The sequence below is a fragment of the Protopterus annectens genome, chromosome 6.part0 (assembly GCF_019279795.1).
Source record: "Protopterus annectens isolate FY-2018-M chromosome 6.part0, PAN1.0, whole genome shotgun sequence".
Classification (NCBI taxonomy): Eukaryota; Metazoa; Chordata; order Ceratodontiformes; family Protopteridae; genus Protopterus; species Protopterus annectens.
The window spans coordinates 1,740,110,259-1,740,137,044 of NC_056737.1; the positions used below are offsets into that span (position 1 = coordinate 1,740,110,259).

The 26,786-nt window shown below is 39.3% G+C and overlaps 1 protein-coding gene across 1 annotated transcript in view; it reads right to left on the reverse strand.

The window, feature by feature from the left end:
• The window catches only part of LOC122804919 (dual specificity protein phosphatase 10-like), a 74,643-nt gene that overhangs the window by 42,217 nt on the left and 5,640 nt on the right, over nucleotides 1–26,786 (reverse strand). The window contains exon 2 of the mRNA XM_044075130.1: nucleotides 14,304–15,499. Coding sequence (XP_043931065.1) covers nucleotides 14,304–15,486 — 1,183 coding nt within the window. The 5' untranslated portion in view covers nucleotides 15,487–15,499. The remainder of the gene's footprint in view (nucleotides 1–14,303; nucleotides 15,500–26,786) is intronic.

The following is a 26,786-nucleotide window of genomic DNA, read 5'->3' on the forward strand; positions in this document are numbered from 1 at the left end:
GCACAGACACATGATAAATCAACTACTAGCCTGTTTCTCTCCTATTCACTCTGCCAAATTATAGAAAAGCCTTTTTGTTAGAAAACTGAAGTAACACCATTTAAAATCCAGTTCAGTCTATGTAAATGTGTTAAATCTTAAGCTTCAATGCTATGTTACTAGTCAGTGTTAAGTTTGGTACTACCTACGTAAATTTGAATGATTCTGTACACACCTTATATTTTGCTTAAAATTTAACTGTGGAGCTCTTCTCCCTGGGTCTCCTCTGAAAATGGACATGCATCCAGTCGGACTTTCCCAGTCAAAAATGTAAAATAAAATAAATAAATAAGTAAAATAAATAATTTCCCCCCAATAGAAAGTTGTTTGGTTTCCAACATGTGTTCAAAGACACTATGCTTTTCTGGACCTCTTGCTGCTGTTCTATAATTCATGTCCTCCTTTAGGGGTTAACGCTGAAAACAATCTCCCCACTTCTTTGATCTTTCTCTAAGCCCTTTTCTCTACATCATCTGCAGGTTATTAAAATTCCTAGTGTCAGCTCTTATACTGGAGACCCTGTTTTCTCACATCTAAGCCCCATAATCAGGGAATATCGGCTTCCTGACAATAACCATTTCACATACCAATTATTCTGCCCCAAAATCCATGAAGCTGCAATTATACAGATATGTGGCATTAGTCTACCAAATGTGGGACTGTCTACATTCTCCCACAAAGGTGTCATCTCCACCTCTTTCTGGTGAAGTGAACTTTCAGCACTATAAATGTATTACAATACTGAGGAGTTGGTCTTTAAAAATGTAGGTCATACAATCTACTTCAAATCCTTTCACAGCTCAGCGTGCACTGCATTACTACTTAGCTGTTAAGCAACTACTACTCTGTTAGTTAAATGAATTCATTGCTACTATGTTACTATGTGCCAAATCAAACCGAAGACAGTCTACTAGTTCAATTCTGATAAAATACCTGGAAAATCAGTTAATAATTAAATATATACAGACGCAGACATTCTTTTTTAATATCCACATTATAATCATTGCGGCTTTGCCATTTGTGAGGTGGCATAAGGTCACAAGCAACTGTACCAAGGAAAACAATTCCCTTCAGAGTCAACAAGCTAATGTTTATTTATGTGTTGTTTTGCTACCTGTGAGGTTATGAGAGGTCACAAACAAGTATTCCAAGAAAAATGAGCTTCTTCACAGTCAACACCTCAACAGCTACTTATCAGCTACTGTATGAATATATCTCTCTAAATCTACACACACACATACACACACACACACACACACACACACACACACACACACACACACACACACACACACACACACAAACACACACACACGTATACATTCTGCACGTTTTTATTTCTACAGCACTTTGATATCTTTCAAATAGATGCATAGAATTTGCAGCTGCATGTTATTTTCCTTCCTATCTCTTCCTACTAGGCCTGGATTTTACAACCTTGATTTTGTGACAGGTGTGTCACATTTTTTAAATTCCCGTATGCTTTGTTTCATGGACTTTGCAACGCTAAAATGTCTCATTTAATGAACAACAAAAACAGAGCTTTTGGATACCAGATCCTTCATCAGTGTTCATCATCACTGATGAAGGATCTGGTATCTAAAAGCTCTGTTTTTGTTGCTCATTAAATGAGATGTTTTAGCATTGCAAAGTCTGTTTTGTCAAGAACATGGCTAAAAAGGGAAGAGCAACCTTTATCTTCTTTTATTCTAATAGTAGTTTCGAGAAAATGTGCCGGAACCTTGTGCACTAGCCAAAAAGGAAGACACCACATCTTCTGGCAAACAGAGAACCTGAAAAATCATTTTATAACATACCTGTTATATCTAACATATAGATAGATAACACATACACATTTACACACACACACACAAACACACACACACACGCGCGCGCGTGCGCGCACACACACTCACAACCCCCCTAACCAATACAGTGCTATCAAGGAGGAAAAAGATGGTTACAAAGTCACTTTTGGATTAACATGCACAAAAAAAGCTTCCTCATATTAGAAAGGATGCAAGAGGGTTGGCCAAAAGAAAATGAAGACAGGGCAGGGAAATGGCATACCTACACTTCATTAATGCATTTTCATGTGAAACACTTTTTATCAATTTATTGTTATTGTACTTTGTTGAAACCACGTGATCTTGTACTGTACAAGCAGACAGTGCAATCCCAGAGAACCTGAAAAATCATTTTTATAACATACCTGTTATATCTAACATATAAACAACACATACACACACACACTTGCACAGTCATGCACATGTGCATACACGCAGATGTACACACACAGACACGTACATGCACCCACATGCGCTTGAGTGGACATACACACACACATGCACACAGACACGCACACACACACACACACACACACACACACACACACACACACACACACACACACACACACACACACACACACACACACTTTAACAGGGACCAAGTCCTGACAGTGCTTGTTAAGGCCAAAAACACAGCCCCAGTAGGCCTTGACAGCATCCCTGATGCCTCCTTAATAGCTTGAATCATGGTCTATCAGGAGCACTCCAGGCACTTTTCAAACAATGCAAGAGGGTTGGCCAAAAGAAAATGAAGACAGGACAGGGAAATGGCATACTTAAACTTCATTAATGCATTTTCATGTGAAAGATTTTTTATCAATTTATTTTTATTGTACTTTGTTGAAACTACGTGATCTTGTACTGTACAAGCAGACGGTGCAACCCATTGGGATTTTCACTTTTTCCCACTGTAATTCAGCCATGGAGTTGGTATATAGGTGGTATATATGGATGAATATATAATATATAATGTGGGAGGGTGTAAAGGGACAAAACCCTCAAATGGGGGTGTAAGGAGACTTGTCTCTTCAGATTTGCGTTTTTATTGTTTTTCATGTTAAGCTTCCTGATGTTGAAAAAAAAAACAATGAAGCATGACTCATTTTGGAATTTTATAACGAACAACCTACAGAACTGGAGAATGTAAGGAAATGAGCAGGGGGCTCTGACCACTAACCTGCAGAGAAGACCACAGCCGGTCTTTTGTACGGATTCTACAATGAATGTCCAGCTGGCATGAAGGTGACAAAACCAGACCAACAGTCTGATATCACTAATTCTGCTTATATACTCTTTCAGTTGTCTGAGGACATTCATGCTATGTAAAATCATTTCCCCCTGTACTGACAGCTGAGATGGAATGCTGGGATATGGACTGACTAGCTCAGGATTAATTCTAAATTCATCATGGGCATAAAAGGAGTGCTCCTTAAGGATATCTTGCCTTTGTGAGAGACTACATAGGTTTCTCTGCAGATTAAAGCTTGCAGCTACGACATTCTTTTACTGAGGTTATGCTTACCAAGACATGTGGGACCCCTGGTTTCGCTGGACGGAGAATGTGTTGTTTGCCCAGGCCTCTCTGTAGGTGTGGGCAGTGCATAAAATTGTCAACTGGTGATTGAATTTGATGCATGCATGTATGTGCATTCTTGGAGAGATCTCTAGTAACACTTAGGCATCTGACCTCAGTTAGTGAAGAATGTTGCTACTCCTACATAAATTTGGAATTACAAATTCTGTAACTTGCATGCTAGCTTCTGATGTGACTGAAAATGGTGGCAATCCTACAACTCAATCTGTGAACACTTGGGAACAAAAACTGTGTTCAACTGCGATGCAGTACCTGGGTTATCAGAGACTTACTGTTGTGGTTACTATGCCGTCTCACACCTTGCCTGGTTACTTTACTTTTGAGTCCTTGTTAAGATTCTCTACTTTCCATAGCCTGTGCACTTTAAGGAAATTTTTCCTCAGGGAAGTAGTGACCTTTGATTTGCCTGAAAGCACCAACACTACAGTGTGCAATTACTAATGTGTGACTTTTGTATTTGAATACGAAGACTGCAATATCCTAAGAATTCCTTCTTTCCATGAGCTACAAAGACCTGAAAGTTAGTGTAATTTAAGCAGGCAGGGTAGTAATTTTTAGGAAAAATCTGTTTTGCACAGAAACTTTCTTTGAGACATTACCTAGGGACATTATACTACCATTATATCACCAAAAATGCTCTTGAAAAATCTCTGGTGGGAGGCATCTAATAGACTCACTTGAGATACTATGACCACATACTTCAGTAGCAAAACAGAATCAAAGACAGTATGGGGTACTACTCCATTTACAGATGAATTCACAGGCTATATCTCCAGTCTGGAAGGTGACACTAGCAAGAAGGTGTCTGAAATGGCCTTGAAATCTGGCTAAAATACCAACGTCTGTGGCTAAATCTCATTCTACATGCGCAGTTGTACTGCAACAATAATATTTCAGCTGAGCGTCACTTTTTACAGCACAATCAAAATGAAGTCCTTAGAAAAAAGAGCGTTAGTAAAAGAAGATATTGGGGTGAGGGATACAGGAAGATGAAAAAGGAAGGAAGCTTGTAGTAATCACTATTCTATTTGATAGCTAGAAAAAGAAAGGCAGTGATTTTCAAGAACAAATAATCTTGACTATTTCATTACTTAATATAGTCTCTAGTTGGATTTGTTACTTTGCATTACTCGTTCTGTTGTTTAGTTTGTGATACACCCAAATATTTACCAGCCACATTACAAGGTCTGTCTTCACTTTAAGCACCATATGAGTTAATTTTCAGTGTCATATACACAGTCAGAGTCTAACTAGCATGGCTGTTACCCTGAACAGAGCAGGCCACCAAATGCAAATGGAATGCAGGACCTCGATAATGGATGCCATCACTACGGTGTAGCTAGTCAGGGACTGTCACTTCCTTATGTAACATGCATTGACAGCAACAAAATCATACACACAAACACACACACACACACACACACACACACACACACATACACACACACACACACACACACATGGAAATAGACTCACGCAGGACCACACACTAAATCCTGCAGTCACAGTTTTAATTTATCAGTGCTGAGGTCATAAGCAGAGCTTTTAGGACTTTGGGTGCAACACAATAAAATAGCCACTAATAGCTTGAATTCATGCATTATTTTTATCATACTGCATCCAAATCACATCACCAAAAATAGTTCTTGTATGGTGATCACCTGAAGTGTCCACTTTTGCTAAATTTACAGAATGCATGTGGGTTTTGTTTCTGCGCAAAATGTCTTTTCCTCTTGTGAAAAGATTATAAACATTTCTGACTGTTTCATCAAGGAGAACAGCAGACCACTACCACCTTCTGTCTTGGTATTATCTGCTGTAGTGGTACTTAAATCCCTTTCCTGCCTGGTACACTGAACCTTAGAAGGTTGCTGAAAACAGTAATTTCCCTAAAATGTTTGAAAACTTTTGTTAGAGTTCATAGGTTCATAGGTAGGTACTAGGCTATCGGCCCTAGGGCCCATACAAGCCCAGCCAAAAAATGTACCCTGGCTTTCGCCACCCAAGAAAATTATTTTCCTGTGCCCCTGTCAAGCAGAGCCACAGAAGTGATCCCTGGGGTGAATTTCCCATTTCCCATCCAATCATCAAGAGTTTTCTTGAAGAGTGCTAATGAGGAGCTCTGTTTGACATAGATAGGTAGTCTGTTCCAGAGTATGGGAAGTCTCTGGGACAGGAATCTATCCCTCCAGCATGTTCTGTTTATTGTGGTGACAACATTAAGGTCCCTAGAGCGTGTAGCTCGGAGGGACTGGGATTTCTTTAACTGGAGCATGTCCAACAGCTCTGGGTTTGACATAGCTTTGTATGTTAGGCAGAGATCGCCCCTGAGTAGGCGATATGCGATGGAGTAAAGCTGTAGTTTTTTGAGACGGTCTGCATAGGGCATCTGTTTGAGGCCAGTAATCCTCTTTGTGAGGTATTTCTGTGGTCTTTCCAGTTGTAGATGTCTTGTGAGGTACATACCAAAAGGGGCGTTGTACTCTATAATGGGTCTAATGAGTGATGAGTAGAGGGGAACAATGACCTCTTTTTTCTGGATGAGAATCCTTTTGTGATGAGATGAGCCACGTAGAAGGATTTCCTGACCACTGTGGCGATGTGATTATCAAAGGAGAGACTACTGTCCACTTGTGTCCCAAGGTCTCTTATCACATTTTCGGCATTAAGTAGACTACCAGCTATGTGGTAGTTCATGGGTACAGAGTTTTTACCAAAGGGGATGACAATACACTTTTTGGCATTGAGCTTTAGGCCATGGCTTTGACACCAGGTATCTGTCTCAGTGAGGCCCTTTTGTAGTTTGTCCACATCGTTAGGAGTTTCGATTATGGCTCCTAGTTTGCAGTCATCTGCAAACTTTGTTAGCCAAAGACCTTCTGTGTTGGCCTGCACTTCAGAGAATTAGATACCAAACAGGAGAGGACCCATGACTGAACCCTGTGGTACTCCACTTGCTACTGGTCTGATGTTGGATTTGGAATCCGCTACTTTCACAGTGTGGGTTCTGTCCATGAGCCAGTTGGCAACCCATCTTGTGACATAGGGATTTATACCTAGTTTAGTGAGCTTATCTATAATTCCAGAGTGGGAGATGGTGTCGAAAGCCTTGGCGAGATCTAGATAAGCTGTGTGAACCATTTTACCCTCATCTATGGCTTTGGTGACTGCTTCAAAGAAGTCAATCAGGTTTAGGAGACATGATCTGCCTTTTACAAATCCAAACTGAGTAGGGTCCAGAGTTTGGAGATTACCAATATCTTTGTTTATGAGTTCCATGATGATACGTTCCATGGTCTTGCAGACCAGGCTTGTCAGGCTAATGGGGCGGTAGTTCCCGGGGTCCATCGTGGCTCCCCCTTTGTGGAGTGGGATAACTGTCGCGGTGTGCCATTCAGTGGGTAGAAAGCCTGAGGTGAGGCTATGATTGAACATGGTACTTAGGTAGGGTGCCAGTTCATTCTGTAGTTCGTGTAGCACGCAGCCTGTGATATTGTCAGGTCCCATGGATGCTGTCTTCTTGGCTTTGGAGAGTGTGTTTTTTACCTGTGCAGCCGTGATTATAGGAACTTTGCATTCTTCCGGTACAGAGATGGGCCCTCTAGGGGGTGAGAGGGGGGTAAAGTTAGCACTGAACCTATCTGCTAGGATGTTGGCAATATCAGTTGGTTCTGTATATTTAGTGCCATTATTCTGCAACTCAGAGCAGATCTGAGTCTTCCCATTTAGATTCTTGACATAGCTATAGAATGCTTTGTGGTTGTCTTTAGAGTCAGTGGCAATTTTGTTTTCGTAACTAGCTTTGGAGGATTTTATGAGGGATCTCAGCTTCTTACTGAGGTTGACCAGGGAGTTCCTCCAGTCATGGGATTTTACTCTTTTTTGCAACAGTTTCTTTCTTCTGTTTTAGAGTTTGTTTATGGCAGAGAACCACCAGACTGGCTTCCTTTTTTTGGAGGATAACATCTTGGTTCTATTAGGGATAGCATGATCCATGTAAGTGCTTATAAAGTGCATTTGTGTAGGATTCGGCAGTCATACCTCTATTGTCCGTCTGCATGGGTGTCATGAAGTTTGCCACTTCTGTCTTAAGAAGTGTGAAGTTGGCTTTTGAGAAGTTTTTTACGATGGTTTCCCTAATTGGGGCTGGGGGTGGGATCTGGATGTCTAGGCTGATTAGCTTGTGGTCGGATGTGACCAACGAGGAATTGCCTTTGGTGTGGAACAACGGTTTCCCATGTTGGTAATGACCAGGTCTAGGATATTGCTGCCCCTGGTGGGGGTGTGAATAAGTTGATTCAAAGCATTGGAATTTATGAATTCTAGAAAACGTTGAGCAAAAGTGTTGGTACATGAGTAGTTTTCCCAGTTAATGGTGGGGTAGTTGAAATCGCCCATTATTAGGGTGTTGGGTTGTACCCTAATACTTTCCAGTGTATCAAGAAATGAGGAGTGTGAATCCTGGGGCATGGTGGGGGGGTCTGTAGCAAGCTACAATTTGGATTGCAGTCTTGCCCAGAGTTAGTTGCACTTGGATAATCTCGGATGCATTATGCTGTACAACTAGCCTGGAGGTGTGGATATCCTTAATGAATATGGACACGCCTCCGCCTTTAGTGCTTCTTTCTGGGTTAGGTGGCGAAGGTGTGGTATGAATTGAAGCCTGGTAATACAGGGGTGCTCTCTGGAGCTTTGAACCAGGTCTCTGTCACTGCACAGATGTCAATGTTCTCCATTTTAAGGAGTGCCTCGAGTGAGTGCATTTTGAGGTTTAGACTTCTAGCATTGAGTAGCATTACCCTCAGATTTTGCTTGCTTGTACCTGTTACGGTGGTGAATTTGTCATTTGAACCTTGCCTAAAAAAGGCACTATAGGGGTGGCAAGAGCCTTAACCAGTATCCGGAATCCTAAGGGCGACAGGTGCAGGCCATCTCTGGCAAAGCATCGTGGACTGTCGATCATGTCGTCCCAGGCAGACAAATACTGGATCCCCTTAGAATGACACCAGAAGCTTAGCCAATTGTTGAAGTCAATCATTTTGTCCTTGTACTGTGGTATCATTATGGGTGATGGCAGGATGCTACTCAGGGTTAGGGTCATACCTGCCTGGGATACAAGATCGAAGAGCTCCTCCATGTCTCTTTTCATGCAGTCCAGCGAGGTACGTCTCAGGTCATTCACGCCAACATGGACAAAGACAGTGTCATATCTGTACTTATTGTGGAGTGACCTGAGTGCATGCGTTATGTGGCGGATCCTGGCACCTGACAGGCAGCTGACAGTAACTTTCTCCTTGTTTAGTCTAGTGAGTGGAACATCAGTGTGCCTGACTATAGAGTCACCTATGACTAGAGTGTTGGGTACGTTGTTATGCCTTATGGGCTGTGGTTGAGTGGCACACTGAGTTTGTGGGCTATGTGTCATTTGGGTTGTGTTGGGGGGGTGGTGTTTGCTTGCGCTTATGCTTTGGATGTCCCTGATGCTTGGGCAGGTTTTTATTGAGAGCCTCCGCAAATGTAGGTGTGTGTTTTGTGTTTCTATATTTGTGTTTTGGTGGTAGGTTTTGAGGGACTATGTGATGAGTGTGGTGTGGTGCAAGTGTTTACCTTCTCCTCTTGACTGTCTAGTCCAGTCTTGGGTGAGAGCTTTGCTTCCAGTTTGGCTATATAAGTGCATCTCTCACAGGTTGTAGTGTTGGGTGGTAGGAGGAGAGAGAAAAATCAGGAACCCTAACATATTTCCACAATTTATTCTTCCAGAGACCTGAAAGATTTCCTTTTATGAACAGACTTCTACTCTTTTTTTTTTTCCTTTTCTGAAGCATCTTTGCTTGAGGCTGTGTTTTCTGGTAAATGACTGCTTGTTTCATACTGCAGCAATGCATGAAAGTGTTATGTAATAGCAAGAAGCTACTGTTCCTCCTTGGTACTACTATCCAGAACATTTCTGTATTGAAGGGAATACTTTTGTGAAGTACAGTTTAAGGAGGTATATTTTGAGGGACTGAGATTCGGTTCTATATTAGTTCGCAAAAAGTGTATTTCAGCGAACACCTAATCATTGACCCCTAATTAGCAAAAATTGCTTCAGCAATTCGCTGAATTTAGCCAAGGGCAAAGAAGTAGTTGGCCAACTACTCAACTTTGTCCTTTTCGCCACTGTAGTGCGATCTCGGAGTTGGTATATATAGTGATAGGAGGTGTGGGGGCAAAACCTCCCCACTTGGGTGGATTCAATTTAGTGACATATTTGTCCGTTGTGCTGTGGGGCAAGTATTTTGGTGCCCTTGGTAAATTCAGTGAACTGCGGAAGTGTTTTTTGCTGAATAGGGTCGATGATTAGGTTTCCGCTGAAATATACTTTTGGTGAACTAATATAGACCCTGAGATTCAAGACATCATAAAGGAACCAGTCTGATATTTAAAATAAATTAAATGGAATCAGCAACATGAAAAGATCCCATCTTAAAGTACACTGAGCAAATTCTAAAGTCAGACATAATCTTAGTATTTGAAGTTAAAATGGGCACATTTATACGTAATTAATCTCCACAGACGAGTTGGCTACGCCTTGTCATTTACTTCAGAAAGGAATTTGTTTGAGCTTAAACATGAGCTACAGTTGAAGTTAGTACATACATAACCATGAGTTATGGTCTAAACCCAAACTCAGTCAGCTGCAAATTACCATGTTAAACAGGAAACCCTATATGTACAAGGACAGAGGAATTTTCAAACCCCGGCCCACAGCTTTGTCCTTCTAATGGAATAAAAATTATATAGTCTGGATTAAAGACAAACCACACACAGAGCCTTCAAAGACATTATGTCATGCACTTCACATAATGACTTCAGACCAAACTTGTGAAGTCACACAGTGGACAGGAAAGTGTGTATGTTATGCCACATCCTTGTCAGCTACTGATCTCTATTCCAGTTATCCGAACAAGGACAAAGCAATATTCTTCTCAGTTGTAAAGATAAGAAAAGTCTGACTTAAGTTCTAATGAAAATTTGTAAATCAACCACAAGATATAGAACTACAAGTCAGAGATGTAGTCCATGCTTTCATCAGCAGAGCTAAACGAGCATGTCTATATTGCATTCCATCAGTTATACTGCAATCATCAGCAGCCATGACTGACACATGAAAGACTATCTTGTAAAAGCCAGACTATGAAAATATTCTCATTAGCCATAAAAATCAGAAGTTTGGTTTCAGATTTTTATTACCGGTGCTCCAGGCTTCTGCACAAAACCACTACCTGTCGATACTGCTTCCTCAACAAAAATAAAGATTACCCTGCTCCTTCCTGAGGACAACCTGAGAAGATGACAGATCTAAGAAACCACAACTGAGTGATTCCTAAGAAGGGAAACAAAAAGTGTTCCAGCTGTGGGTCCTGCAAATAAAGTTATAAGATGTGAAGAACTACATCAAGTAAGGATTGCATAGAGATGACACTGCAGACTTAAAATATCAACTGCTCTAGTCAAAATTTTGCACAAACGTATCAAATATGCAGAACAATGCACCTTGCAGAACTGTGGGTCCAGAATAACAAGTGACATCATTATGTAAGATCTAGTGTTCTCCATAATCCAGGTCAGTTGTTGTAGCTAGATTTAGTCTGGCTACAGGTAAAAAGGGTAATTAGTATATTTTTATCTTCATAGCAGGGAAAACAATGCATACTAGATAATATGTTCCAATTGTCTCCCAATTTTTTAAATGGTGGAAAGTAGGGGGTTAAGAAGATGACAGCCTCCATTACAAAGAGAATTAACCAAAAATCACACCAGAATCTGTCAGAATGTTATAAATGCTATGAAGGCAGCATCTATGAAACTAAATTACTGCTGTAACATTTTGAGAGCTTAGCCAATACACTGATGAAGTCCAGTGTTCTACGTTAAAGCCATAATGATTCCAACTTCTTTTCTAAAGATCTCCTGCAACAGGTGACACTTTTGGTACTTATGGTCTGGAAAATTAGAAACATAAGAAAGAAGACTAGTGGCAGACAGCTGCTCTACATTTTTTTGACAACCAGATAATCTGATTTTAACTGCCAGATTATAACTGGTTACATTTACTGTTTGTGTAAGACCTCAGTGTGCTGTTTCGGGGATTTTCTCCCTTACATACAACTGTGCAACCATGGAGTTAAGACATATAACTGCAGGGGGTGGAGGCTTCCCTCTTCCTCCCAAAAAAGGCTTATACTGATGTGAGTGGGTAGAATGAATGAAAGTTATGTCTTTGACGGCAGTTGTTATCAATAAGTTTGTTTTCCTGTGAATGGTCATAGTGGAAATGTGGCATAGCCATGCCTATGTTAGCTGTACTTATAAAAAGCACTCCCAAGGTAAAATGTAAGGTCCTCCACACTACAGTTATACAGGTGACTGTTACAGGTATGTCCCAGCAAAAAGCAGGAACTACAGGTGCACCTGTAACTTAATGGTCATGAACAATTCAAGGAAGTTCCTTAAGAATGCTAAAAAATACAGTTGGCCAGTCATTTGAACATCTGAAGAAAGTCAAGAAAAAAAACAGACACTTTCTTTCTCAGAGGCAAAATGTCCCAGTAGTCAAAATGAAAAAGAAAACGATAATCAGTGTTTCTGGTAAAGGAAACCTGTGAACATCCAAAATTCAAGCCACAAGATGAATAAATACATAAACACAATCAGAGATGCAAGGAGAATTCCTGACCTCAGTGTGAGAGTAACTTGGCTGTCTTCCCTTTGTTTGTTACAAAAGCAGGCCAATTAACTAAAATCCAGCAAGCTCAAACATTTAAAAGCAGCCCATTACTCCAAAAGTCACTATTTAAATTTTAAAATAATTAATATAAAAATTCTGACCAGTCACCAAACTAACTCAGATTTACTCACTGTATGATAAGCATTTTCATCCATCTAAAAGATGATCTGATGAAGTCCAGTTAGTGGATTGTAGATAGGTTAGAAACAATGTGACAAGTGAAAACCACTATTATGCAGAAGACACTCTTAATTAAAGGGAAAAGTAAAGCTAGAGGCACTAAGCACAATGAAGGGCACATTTGCAAAATAAAACAAAAAATTTGGAGGTAATGATACTTAAGTATCTAAGCTGGCCAATCACAATGACAAGACGGTCAAAAGATGAAAAGCCCTGATGAATTACAGTGTTAATTTCTGGCATAAAAACATGGACAGCACTGTGCCAAGGGCACTAATGCAAGGATTGATACATACCTGGACGTCAGGTGGAGGGCACACAAAGGAAAAACAAAGATGCAAGAAACATTTGTTGGTGATGACAAACAGGAAAAATAAAAGGCATAATGTCCCATTGTGGAGAAAAGTGATAATAAACAAAGAGAAGAGATCAAGTTTGCATTGTGTTGACAGGTTAACGGAAAAATAACTTTATCCTATTGCCCTTATTCACCATCAGTTCCTAGGATTTTTGTGTCAGCGGTTACAAGCAAACTGCTGGAATCTGTAAAGTCTCTTTAGAAACATTCCCACAGCTAAGTTTGCTTCTCTTTACACCCAAGTGATAAAGTTCCTTTCCAAATTAATTCTAACTCTGGAAAACATTAGAAAAACACTTTTCAGGCTAAACAGTGCCACAGAATTCACAAACTTGCAGGTGAGGTAATCACAGGAGCTTGCATGTTTGCAGCACAAAATTTTCGTGTAAGAGTATATCATGCATCTCATCTGTGAACTTTTACTTCATTCTCAAGCACACCTCCAGGAATACCGTGGTACCGAAGTTCATAGTCTATGACAGCTGGAAGCTATAACCTAAATGTGAATTCATCTAGTTACAAGCCCAGACAAACAGTGCACACTTGTTACATGCAAATGATCACAGCAATAAAGATCAAAAGAAAAGATAAGCCCAAAAGAAAAGGAGAAAATGCTGGGAAATACATGTAGAATGATGTACTTCTTTAGAAGAGCCCACAAGCAGTGATTTTCCAGTGATTCTGCTCCAGTTTCCATAAAAGGAAGAATAATTTGCATTCAAAATAGTCCCACAGCACTTCCTCTTTTGTGCTAGGTAGGTTGGACCCGTATTTTCTAACAAAATACATAGCATCTCAAGTTACATGTGCCTCATATACATATGACATTAAGTTTGCAGACAAAGCAAAGCAAGGAATTTTGATTCTCCTAATGATTATACCCCTTGTACACAGACACACACTAAGCAGGGGAGTCTACATTTTGACTACGTACCATTACTTTTAATTCCCCAGCTGTAACATTGATTGCTCACTACATTTGTTGACCTATTGAGTATCCTGATTATTAAACGGTTAACCCATATGGCACACATTGTGAAGTTACACAATCCACAGTGTACATTTGGTTCTTAGACCTCTTGCAACTTTGTTTACTCTGCAAGGTTCCATCTAGAATTTTCTCAGCTACCCAGTCACAAGCACTGGTTACAGTCCTGTAAGTGTTACTGTTGAGATTGAAATGCATAATTAATATTGTTAAATTGTTGGTACACAACTTCAGCTTCAGAAATGATTATGCCCTGCTGTAACAAGTTTCACTGATTTTTTTTTTACAGGTTTCACTGAATTTAAAAAGTTGTTGTTTACTACACTGGCATGTAAACATTACTGCCACTGTTTTAGTTTTAGTTTCACATGAGTTTTATGCGGTAGTCATCTGTATCTGTGAAAAAAAACTTCATCTATTTCAATATCAGTTTAAACTGAAAAAAAAAATCATTCCATAAAACAAACGTAAAGACTATAAGGTCAAAAGGCTGACAGAAGCAGTAATAACCTAAAAAAACTAACCTTTTTCTGTAAAGAGGTCTTCTGAATTTTTATTAAGGGAATCCAAGACGAGGTTCAGGTTTTGTGTTGGCAATGTTTTTGAAGGTTCTTTGCTAGGGTTAGAATTAAGAGGTCCAGTCTGATCCTTGGGCCAAAGCCTTTTTAAGGAGTCTCTACCTTCTTTGGAGGAAATAAAGTCCAACACAGCTAATTTCCCTTGATGAAGTCTTCGTCTGCCTGTTGAGTCAGAGCAGGTGAAATGCATAGCACCTTGAATTTGGCTCTTTGTATATTCCATTAAATTTCTACAGTCTAATATCATGGGTGTCTGTTGATGAACTTTTGACTTGGTTATCTTTTTAGCAAGTTCTTCTGGCCAGATTGTGCGGACACTGTAGTCATCGTCATCATCGTCATTACAGCTGGACTTTGAGCCATGGGGATCATAGGTGACAATAGGGTCACTGCTACAAAAGCTGCATGAAGAGCTGAGAGATTTTACAGAAGGATTGCATGTTAAGCAACTAAGAGATTTTAAAGTTGGACCACATGGAAGGCAGCCAACTTTTTTCATAGTGGGGCTACAAGTGACACAACTCAGTTTTTTGATGGCAGACTTGCAGGAGAAGCAACTGGCAGACTTGAGGCTTGACTTGCATGTGAGGCAACCACTGGAGCTTGCTTCTTCGCAACGCATGAACTTCCAGCACCCCCGGCAACCACACTTCAGGGGATGCATACTGTCACTGCTGCAGGAAAGCTCTGGGCTAGAAAACTGAGAGGTGGTAACAACTACAGTCTGGGAAGGCCTTGAGTTTTCCTTGAAAGAATTGTCCTTAGTGACCCTAGCCACCACTGGTACAGCCTTGAACTTTGGACCAACTTGAGAGGTGTGCTTTGCACTTTGCTTGTCATTTTGAATTAAGTCTGAATATACTGAACATTTCTGCTGACTAGACTTTCCCTGTCTGGATTCCAGTGAAATTTGAACATCAGTGTGTTTCTGTTGCCTGACAGTCTTGGGTTCTGTAGTCCCCAGATTAGACTGTTCTTTCAAGCTGTTGGTTTTCTGTCTTGTGTTATAAGGTGATTTTACTCCTGGCAATATGTTCTTATCTCCAGTAAGATTTTGGTTGAGCCGCAATGCTAAAGTTTTGGGTCTTTGAAGCACCACTATACGGTCTTCCAAAGGCGAGGGCGGCATTGGGAATCACCAGCTAGTAATAAAATAATACAGAGCATTAACAGATGCAATAAATAACACAGAAGGCACTGCAGACTCCAGTTACTGTACAATATCATACACATTTTAACTTATTGGTAACATGGGCAACTTGAGGAAAAATAAAAAAGGAAACCATATAGTGATCTGAACTGCATACAGTCACTGTTACAGACTAATGACTGAAAACATAATTTAGTGTTGCACAGGACACTAAGATTACAAGGAGCAACAGTTTTATTAAATTTCCAGCTGCACTCAATGTTACTACTCAAAATGTCATCTACATAATTCAGTCCATACTGAAAATTACGGCTCCAGAGAACATTTTCTACAACATGCTGACCATGTTACTCTCTGTAATACAGCAGCAATGAGATTAACCCGTGCCACTCCAAACTGTAATTTAACTACTATATCCGGACAGTATACATAAACAGCTATCAAATGCAGTCAATTTTAACAAAAGTGTTTCCTTTAAGTTAGGAATCACAAGACAGGACGGTTTCATCTACAAATATATGTGTGACTTCACTTGTTCGTTTATTTTTTTATTATCCAATTCAGGGTTGTGGGGGAGCAAGATCCTTTCCCAGCAATCAGTGAGTATAACTTGGTGAAACTAATCCCTGACGAAGCCCTACCTCATTGCAGAAGATACCACCACCCCCCTTACACATACACAATGACACATACAACTACTGCAATTTGGAAGGAACACCAGTGAAAAATGACATACATGTCTTGGAAATGCAGGAGGAAACAGAAGCACCTGATGAAAACCCATGTGGACACAAGGAAAATATGTAGACTTCACAAAGAAAACATTACATTCAAGAACTGAACTAAGTAAATCAAGTACTGTGAGGCAGCAATTCCAACTGCTGCACCATAGAACCTCTGATATGTCCATCTTGTTCGGTTCAGTTTTGGAAAGTTTAATCTCCTTTTCTACGGTTTCATTTTTTTTTCCTTTAAAGCCAAAAGGATGAAAGGATTACTTTTTGTCTTATAGGTAGGACTAGGATTCTATTAGCAGTATGTGGTTTCTGAACAGCACTTTTTTTCCACTCCTCTTTGCATACTGATCCAGCCAGCCATCAGATGCTTGCTGTTGCTCCAACTACTACCCCCCCTGGGCTGGGACCCTCACAGCCAATGGCAGGCTAGGACAGGGAAGTGAAAACAAGGAGCAGAGCAACCTGTCAGTATCACATGCATTGGTTTAACAGGACTTCTGATGTGACTATAGAGAGCTAACAGACAACACAATGTGCTCCTGTTTTGAAACACAGAGGCTTAGCACACATAAACAAAAGCTAAATTTGAAGCATGTTAACTAAACACCATAAAAAATCCCCCTATCAAGGTATGGCAATCCCAGAGTTCAAACACATACTTTTTTTTTTTTTTTTTGGAAAGCCAGACTCTTCAGTGAAGTACAAAATCATAGTCTTTAATGAATCACCTAATTTAGGACTCAACCAAATACCTCTAGTGACCACAAAGATCAAACTGTACTGGTGTCACTGCTGCTGGACCAACAAGAGCCTATAGACAGACAGATGCTGAGTTTTCACTGAAGAGCCTTATCCTTTCAGCTAGGTAAACCCAGCTTGGTGATAAAGAGTAGATTATACATAAACACACACACACAAACACACACGCTCACACTGCACAAGCACATACACACAGATTGCCCTCTGCTTAGGCACTGTTCAAATCAAAGAATCCATGAGCTAATATTATCCTTTCAGTTCTATGATACAGACATTACCTAAGCAGATGTGTTTCATTGTATTTGTGTGATGTGTTTGCATGTGTTTGTAATTTGGCCTTTAAAGAACTGAGTTCCAGCTGTATGATTTGAGGATGTGTGCTGCAAAACAAGGACTACTCAGTTAACACATAAAATGTATAAATACATAAACAGATAAACACAAAAAAATAGAACTATGTGGCAAGCACATTTCTTCTCACTCCTACTTAATGATTTGAACATGTTGTCCTCTGTGAGGACTGACTGACAAAAAAAGCAAAGTATTCTGCTCTCAAGCACAACAGGCACTGCATGGCTTACATGTCTCACTTACGAATAATCAGTGAAGAGTACCAGAAAGGAAGCAAGTTATGTAGTCATCACTCTGCAATGGAAGGGCAAGGAACTCATCAGGAATAAACATGGAAAATGTGAGTGGATTAACAGTAAATAAATACTCTGCAAACTGCATGCCATCCTCACTTGACAACAGTAAGTAAAGCAGAAAGCTGCTAATTTTCTAGTTTAAAAAAGAATATTTGTACTTTGCACTGTCAGACAATATACACATCCTCCAAAGTGTTGGGGGTATTGTCGAGACAGGTTTCATTGAATCTTGGATTCTTAAACCCAATCTATTGAAACCCAGTTTATCTAGAAATTAGAGAAGCACCGTGTCTGTCTTCAGTAAATAAGACAGGTGGTGTGGTGCAGGACTGTATGAGCAGTGTAACAGTGCACTAGACTTCCAGTTCATTGGAAAGTGCATTGAAAAATGTGAAAAATGAACCTGTAATGAGTAAGTTAATATGGATCTACTCCCCTACAGGAACTATGTTAAAACCTATCCCAGAAGTTTCTGGAGTCTAGTTTTGCTGGCTCAGGACTGACGATCTGGGACTTGACAAAACCCAACTCAATGACTGCTTATACACTTGTATCCCCAAACTTGCAAATGCAAATCAGTACTGTATCTAATTAGCCTTTGTTAGGCTATTAAAAGCTAATCTCATAATTTACAAACTCAGTTTTCTGGAATTACCAGAAGCTTTGCTGTAGTTATATGACTTCTTCCCAGTTTTGGGAATTAAATCCAGATCTCTGGGATACAAAAACAACTAATTCAGAGCTTATTAACTAGTTTATCACACTGCCAGTACACATGAATACGCTATTCATGATCTGAAGAGGAGAAAGAAGATTCTCTTTTATATGTACCCACTGCAGTTGCTGTTTCCCATGAAAACTGTACACTGTCTTTCCACCTGCTGCCTTCTGTTACAAAACAAATTAGATTGCTGACTGATGAGTCATCTGCTTTCTAAACAGGTTACATCTATTTCAGTTCTCTAGATGTCACAGATGAGAGACACTACCCAGAGGTTTGTGCTAGTATAAAGACACCAAATCAGGAGGACAGAGTTTAAAAGAAGGTATGCAGATTAGGACAGATGGTCAAAAACATTCAGACCGATTCAAGAAATTTGCCTATATCAGTCCTCATAGTTAAGCTTATCCACATGGCTCACAGGGTATTTTTCATTACTTAAATTTGTGTTGAAGCCCTCCAATATCAGTTTCACATTCAGAATTAGTGCAAAGCTAATGTTTCCATCTAAAAGAAAGAAAACTTCTCACTCGAACCCACACAGTATCATATGACTGTCTGTATTCGTGTGTGCGAGGGGGTTTGGAGTTAAGAACTTCTAATTTATATTCCTGGTTACATCAGAGTGTACAGTTCAAGTTTGCCCTCACCACCAGCAAACAGAGCTGAATTACATTGTTAAGCTGATTCAAGAACCACAGACACAAAAGCTCCATAGTTCAGGAATGTTAACGCAGCCAGGACGAAATGTAATCTAAACCACTGCTAACCAGATATAGCATTAGGCTGACTATGTACTGGACACAGTGCTTTGCTGCTCTTATTCACATCGAACCACTGCACTGTCGTCCTGTGGGAAAGCATTGTATATTTATACATAAAGAAATGAGGCTATGTCCCTGCCGGACTAATGTCAGAACATGGATATGCTGAAAGGCACAAACTCAAGAGGTTGTGTACCTAGGAATAAAAATAATTTACATTAAAGCATTACATAATGGATCTTTTTGGTGTTTTTATCATTAGCTTTCAGCTTGGGGGTACTCATTACATCACAAAACTGTGCAGTTACTCAGTGATATGCTGTTTTGTGCATGTGTGCTTGAGTTTTACACACCCATATATAAAATCTAGAAAATGTGTAAATATACACATTATCACACTGCAACCTGTGGGTTTACCCATCTAGTTTTGTATGTGTACATTTCCATATTTAATTATTATATGCACATAAGATCTATAAATCTACATAAACATCTACACACCATAATTAATGCATTTATCCTGCCAATACATGTGTATGTATGTGTACTTACACATGTGTAAGTTAGATCTTAATGTTAACTGTAAATATACACACTAAAACCAATGTGCAGTTATTATAAGTGTGTATGTGTGTATGGGTATCTGTGGACAAGTGCTGGTGTATTTGTTATACAAAGATAACTTCTAGAAATAACTGTAAATACATACCTTAAAACTGAAACATCTACCTTGCTCTCAGCAAGTGTGTGTGTGTGTGTGTGTGTGTGTGTGTGTGTGTGTGTGTGTGTGTGTGTGTGTGTGTGTGTGTGTGTGTGTGTGTGGACAACAGAGAGTGCATTTATTACACATACATAACCTCTACCTTAAAAATGATGCATCTACCCTGCTGTCAGCTACTTCACAGTAACTATCTCCATACAGACTTCAGAGCTCTGCTTCTATCGCTTCCTCTTTTTCACTATCTAACCAGACAGACCTAGGTGACCATCAACCAGTTTCCCCTCCTTTGACCTTATTCACACTGTGAGGATAAGTCAAACGTTTTCTGTGAAACTATGTTTACTTACCTCAGTTTTATTCAGTTTACAACTTAAAATCATTATATCAACTACAATCATAAAAACATAAACATAAAATATTAACACAAGTCAATGAAAGAAGACAATTTGCCTGAATTAGTAATTTATCAAAATACTAGTACATTTATACTTTACTTTATTGCTGTTAATGTATACGTTCTTAAAAATAATCAGTGACCTAGAACCACATTTTTACACATTAGATATTCATAATAAAATCTCAAACAACTGAGATGCTTTTAAAATTTGGTGTAGAAACATAAATGTTGATGCCATCATTCCTAAACAATACTTACTAAAAAAAAAAAAAGAAAAAAAAATTAAATTTCTGTAAAAGAACGAATAAGTGTAAGAACCTGTAATAAATCTTAAAACAGATTTATAAATTGTTTCTAACTTACATATGCAATTCTTATGAACATGTGTTGCACACAATAATTCACAAGACATAAAAAGGGATGGTCCCAATCACATCCTTTTTACATAACAAAGACTACTTAATCAAACAGGAATGATTTCATAAAAAAAAAAGTTTTCTTTAAACTTCAATATGCTGGCTAAAATCAAATAGTTTATTACCTCCAAATATTTTACATATCATACAATCTGTGCAGGTACGTAGGAAGTATTTTTATAGGTATTACTGAAGTCATAAAAGAGCATTATGCATCAATCTAAATGTCACACAAATTAAGTCATGCCCTCCAAGCAGATAAACTTTGTGTAGTGTCATGCTTGGAAATCCTGGAAGGAACACATCATCCATACAACATAACCATGAAAGGGTGCTACTACTGCTAACAACATACTATTAGAGTGGAGTCTTAAGATCGACTCTTATGTCAGCATAGTTCAGTCCTTCACTTTAAACTATATATAAGTATAACTTGGATGATGGTGTTATTAAACTTAAGGCTTTGCATCCAGTTACTATGCTCCATCGCTAACTAATCACAGCTAAATGGCAGTTAACATGATTTTTCTATTCTCTGTGACACATCTAAATATCTATATATATATATATATATATATATATATATATATTTTTTTTTTTTTACTTTGTTTAACATACATAATGGTCTATATTCAAAAAGAACTGTGCTGCTGTTATAAACTAAGCTGTTTTCCTGAAGATTTTCCTCACAGGGCTCCTGCCCAGGCTTTACTAAGTATCTGAGATTTAACTTGCCGATTCCTAAATTCAGCTTGCTATAAAATAAATAAAAAATAAGCAGGTGGAATCCGTGTAATCTCCCAACTACTACTACCAACTCTTCTGTCGAGCAAAACATTAAAAAAAGAGGAGTCTCCAAAACAAAGCAATCAGTACTGGTGCATACTTTATGGCACCTAGCAGTGATTTCCTATGGAAAAATTGATCAGGAAGTTGAAGTTGAGCAGATGGCACCTCATCCAGCTGAAACTAAAAGAATATTGAGAAGCCCGTCCCCAGCCTATCAAAACAGTTCTTCATGTTTTATTTTATACCTCATTCAATTATGTCTGTCTTTAAGTTCTGAACAGTTGTCTCTTGTCGAATAACTGCCATACCTAACCAATACCCCAGAACAAAGGAATAACTGCCCAATGCTTGCCTAGAAACTATTCCAGCAGTGATTCCTTATGGAAGAGAGTTATCGGCATTCTGTTCCTCTGTGTCTTGTGGTCTTGTGACTCCAGCACTTAATGCTTGGAAGTAGAAACTTGGCAACTAACAGAGAAGCTGTATTAAAAAATATGATATCAAGCCGTAAAAGTGGGCAGAACCAGTTTTCCCCTGCCAAGCGTGGACCAGATTTCTGCAGGCATAAGGTCAATATATAGAATGGGACAGACGTCTGTGTTTTCTCACCCCCCCCCCCGCCCCCCTCCAGCTCTACTTCACAGGCCCATAGACTGTAGGAAAAGAACAAACTCAGTACAGTTACTAGTACATTTCTTAAGACTCTACCTAAATCAAAACAGCCACAAAAAGCAACAGAAATCAAACTCAAATCACTCCAAATGACAGGGATGCTGTATTCTATGATTGCCATAAAATCCTAAGCTCTCACCAAAAATCCAAGCAAATTTATTATACCAGGTCACTTAATGGTTTGGGAACAATTAAGATTTACACAGACTCTTCAACATTCTACCACATAATAGCTAGTTCATTGTGTTTTTTTTATTATTTATATTTTGTTTAAGATAGAGTTAAATTGGCTGTAAATACAATGTTTTTTCTAACAAGAATTATGAAAAAAACAATGTACATTAGATGAATGGAGCAGTACAATTTGTCTAATCTAGCAAAATCTTCAAGTGCAGTGTTAGTGCCACACACAGACTTTAAAGATTATAGACTATATATGTGAGAAATAAAAATTATGACAAATATTAAGACTGGAGGCCACACAAGTAAGAAAAATAAAACTTGCCAATATTGCAGTTAATAATCTGATAATGACAGTAATGTGCATCACATGCTGTTGTACAGCTTTCTACCCCTACCAAAAAAATGACATTTTATTAAGGGTTCACCAGAAGAAAGGAAACACTCTGTTTAAAAGTTGATTGCGCACTACAGAGAGAAAGAATGCTTTACCCTAAAGAATAAAGCAGAAACAGGCAGTGCACAGCAGTGACCCACAGTAGGAAAACCTGTGGGATACCAAAGGTGTCAAGAGATATAATGGAAGCTGAATGCCCTCACAGCACCTGCCATATGACTAATATTTAACTAGCAAAGAACAATGCATTTCTAGGAAATGAAAAACAATCTTAATTAGATTTACTTTCATCATTTAAAATCTATCCACTTCTATAAAATATCTGCAACATAACAGCACATTCCGTATTCAAAGACAAAGACCTAATAAACAAATACAAGCCTGAATTTGTCTTGTGCTTTTACATATTGTACATGTCACTATTTTTAGACAATTTCTTTCACATACTACATATTTCTTCTATCTCTAAGAGAAGCACTAGTATGGGAAGAGAAAAATCGTCAAGCGTTGTAATTAATAAAAACAGCACAGCAAAATAAAACTATTACTAAAAGGCGGAACCTTTAGGAAAGTAGAGCATGTTTCATTTTATAAGAGATTACTATGAGAGTAACTCATCAGGTCAGCCTAGTAAGGGAAGGCAACAAAGTAAAGACATCCAAATGCATGGTTTAATGATTCCACTAAAGTGAGTATCTCACGCACAAGAGTACCGTGACAATGCTACCACAGCATGACACCAGCTGCTCTCTGCAACAAGTTCAAAATCTAAAAAACACGAAGGCCACAGAGTCATACCTCTCAACCCACAGGCATTGAAAATAGTTACAAACTTCCTTGAAAATAGACACATCTAGCTGAAAATGTGGGCATCTAATTTGCATAACATTTGAATACCAAACAGGTTCAAGATATATACCAGACTAATGACCGCCAGGGTCTTTATAAGTCTAACCGTGCAATCCGGCCCAACTGTGTATATCATGGGCATTTATTAGGAAGGGGTATGTTAAAAAGTTTCCATAGGTTATGTATGTGTGTGTGTGTGTGGGGGGGGGGGGGGTAGCTTGGTAGACCCAGGGTAAATTTCCCATCCATTGGTCAAGGTTACATTAACAAGGGCTAGGGATGGACTATGCTTCACATGGATGGTAGCCTGTTCTAGAGCATGGGGATCCTCTGAAATACATATCTGTCTTGCCAGCATGCCGTATTTATGTCACAAGCAAAATTTAAATTCTTGAATCTAGTGGTTCTGATGCCGTTCATTTTGCGGATGTGCAAAAGGTACATCAGAGCTGGATCCAAGGATGCCTTGTATGCCAGGCATAGCATCAACTGCCTCTCAGTAACCTGTATGAGACAAAGTATAGAGACACGGTTTTAAGGTGATCTATTTAGGACAATGTGATTATACCCTGCATTCTCCAGGAAAGGAGCCTTTGTGGGCGTTTCAACTTTTCATGTGTCTGGTCAGATACATGCTGAAAGGGGCGTTATACTCAATGATGGGTCTGACAAGAGCCAAATAAGGTGGCACTGTGATTCCCTTGGACCTGGATGCCATGCCTTTACCTACAAGTTGGGCAGCATAGAATAATTTTCTTACTACCTTCGACACATGTTCATGAAAGGCCAGATTACTGTCTACATATGTTTCCAGATCCCTGACTTCTGGGTCAACTCTTAGAAATATCTTATTGATGGAGTAATTAGCCTGGGTGGTAGTTTTCTCCAAAGGCAAATGCATTTCTTGGCACTGAGTTTTAGTCTGTGACTTTGGCACCAGTCATTTGTGTCAGACTATCTTGTAAGATGTTTGTACCATGGCAGGAATCTATGATAGCTCCCAATTTATAGTCATATGTGAGCTTGGTCAACCAAAGGCCCCTGATATTAGTGCTAACCTCTGAGAAGCAGATGCCAAATAGAAGCGGTCCCAGCACAGAGCCCCGAGGTTCCTTGCTAGTGACTCATCTCTTAGTGGAGTTGGTTTCACCAATCCTGACTTCTCGTGCCCTGTCTGTGAGCCAGCTGGCAATCGAATGAGTTATGTATGGGTTTATGCCCAGTTCGGTGAGCTTGTCAGTTATACCTGAATGGAGTATTGTACTGAACATCTTAGCCAGGTCCAGGTAGGCAGTACGCACTATTTCCCCTTACCCAGTGCCTTGGTGACCTTCTTAAGTCCACCAGGTTTAATAAGCACTGCCTTCTCTTGACAAAACCAAACTGGGTTGAGTCCGGTATCTGAAGGTTGCCTGTGTCTTTTTTTATCATTTCTGCAATAGTTTGTTCCATGGCTTTGCATAGTAGACTAGTCAGACTAACAGGTTCCTAGTTTCCAGGGTCAACTGATGGCCATCCCCTGTGAAGTGGGATAACCATTGCAGCCGTTTATTCTCATAGTACAAAGTTTATTTTAAGGCTATTGTTGAAAAGTGGCTGGAGTGCTCCTGATAGACCATGTTTCAAGCTATTTAGGAGGCATCAGGGATGTTGTCAAGGCCCACTGGGGCTGTGTTTTTGGCCTTAACAAGCACTGTCAGGACTTGGTCCCTGTTAAAATGTGTGTGTGTGTGTGTGTGTTAAGGCTGAATTTGTCAAACAGCAAATTCCCTATGTCAGTCTGCTCAGTGAAAGTAGCATCACTGACCACTAGCTTGGCATGCTGATGTGTGCTGCCTTTTGAAGTTTCGGACATATATGTAGAAGGCCTTGTGGTGTCTTTAGCCTGTGAGGCTATCATGACCTTGTATATGGCCTTGTTGGACTTGATTAGTCCTCTTAGTTTCCTGTTCAGTTTAACTAGAGGGTTCCTATCATTATGAGAGTTGCTCTTCCTGATTTTAACCATGACTTTTTTCCTTTTGTTATATACCTTACTAAGGTTAGGATTCCACCAGTGTGGTTTGTTTTGTTTTTAAAGTTTATTTTGGGCTTACTTCTAGTATGAACAGCAGCCTCTATTCAGCCATTTACATGGTTGCAGAGGGTCTCTGTGAACAATCCTGAGTATGTTACTGTGAGCTCAGGGTTGGGAAGGGTAGAGAATTTTGACAAACTATGGCTTAATATGATGTAGTTTGCTTTGGAATAGTTCCTAACTGTTACAAGGTTTGCTAGGGTTACGGAGTTGATTTTTATTCCAAAGGAGATAGCTCTGTGGTACGACCTCACCAGTGAAGAATGTTTCTGACAGGAACATTCAGAAGAATCACCTCCTTAACTTTACTATTAAAAAGGCAATTGTCTAAAAGTTGGGGATTATCAGACAAGTTGCCATTACTCTTAAACAAAACAAAAAAAAAATTAAAAGAAATTGTACACAGGCCTTCAAACACAAAATACACACACACACACACACACACACACACACACACACACACACACACACACACACACACACACACACACACACACACACACACACACACACACACACACATACACACACACACACATATTTTGAACTATACACATGGATACTTGCAATTTCAATAAATTACTCTTTTCTTAACTTAATATATATCCAAACTATGTGGGGGGCTATGCCCCCCTTACTATATATACTAACTACAGGGTCGCACTACAGTGGTGAAAAGACCATATATAACTTTCAGCGAAATGTGTTTCAGTGAATTGTACTTTCAGTGATTTGTGCACAGTCATTTGACTTTCAGTGAAATGTGCTCTCAGTGAATAGTCCTAGAGCCATATGTGTGTGTGTGTGTGTGTGTGTATATATATATATATATATATATATATATATATATATATATATATTCACACACACACACACACACACACACACACACACACACACACACACACACACACACACACACACACACACTTTAACTCTGAGATTGGGGGGGGGGGGGTAAAGGAAAATTTCCTTATCCCCACTGATTTGCAGTCCTGCTATCTACAGTGGTCTTTGGTCAAGACTGCACAACAGTGTACACAACAGACAACAACCTACTTCATACCGTTTGTTGAAGTGCCACGGTCAATGCAAATTTCATTTGATGAAGTGGCTTAACAAAGTTTAATTTGGATGAACTTGCATTCAACCA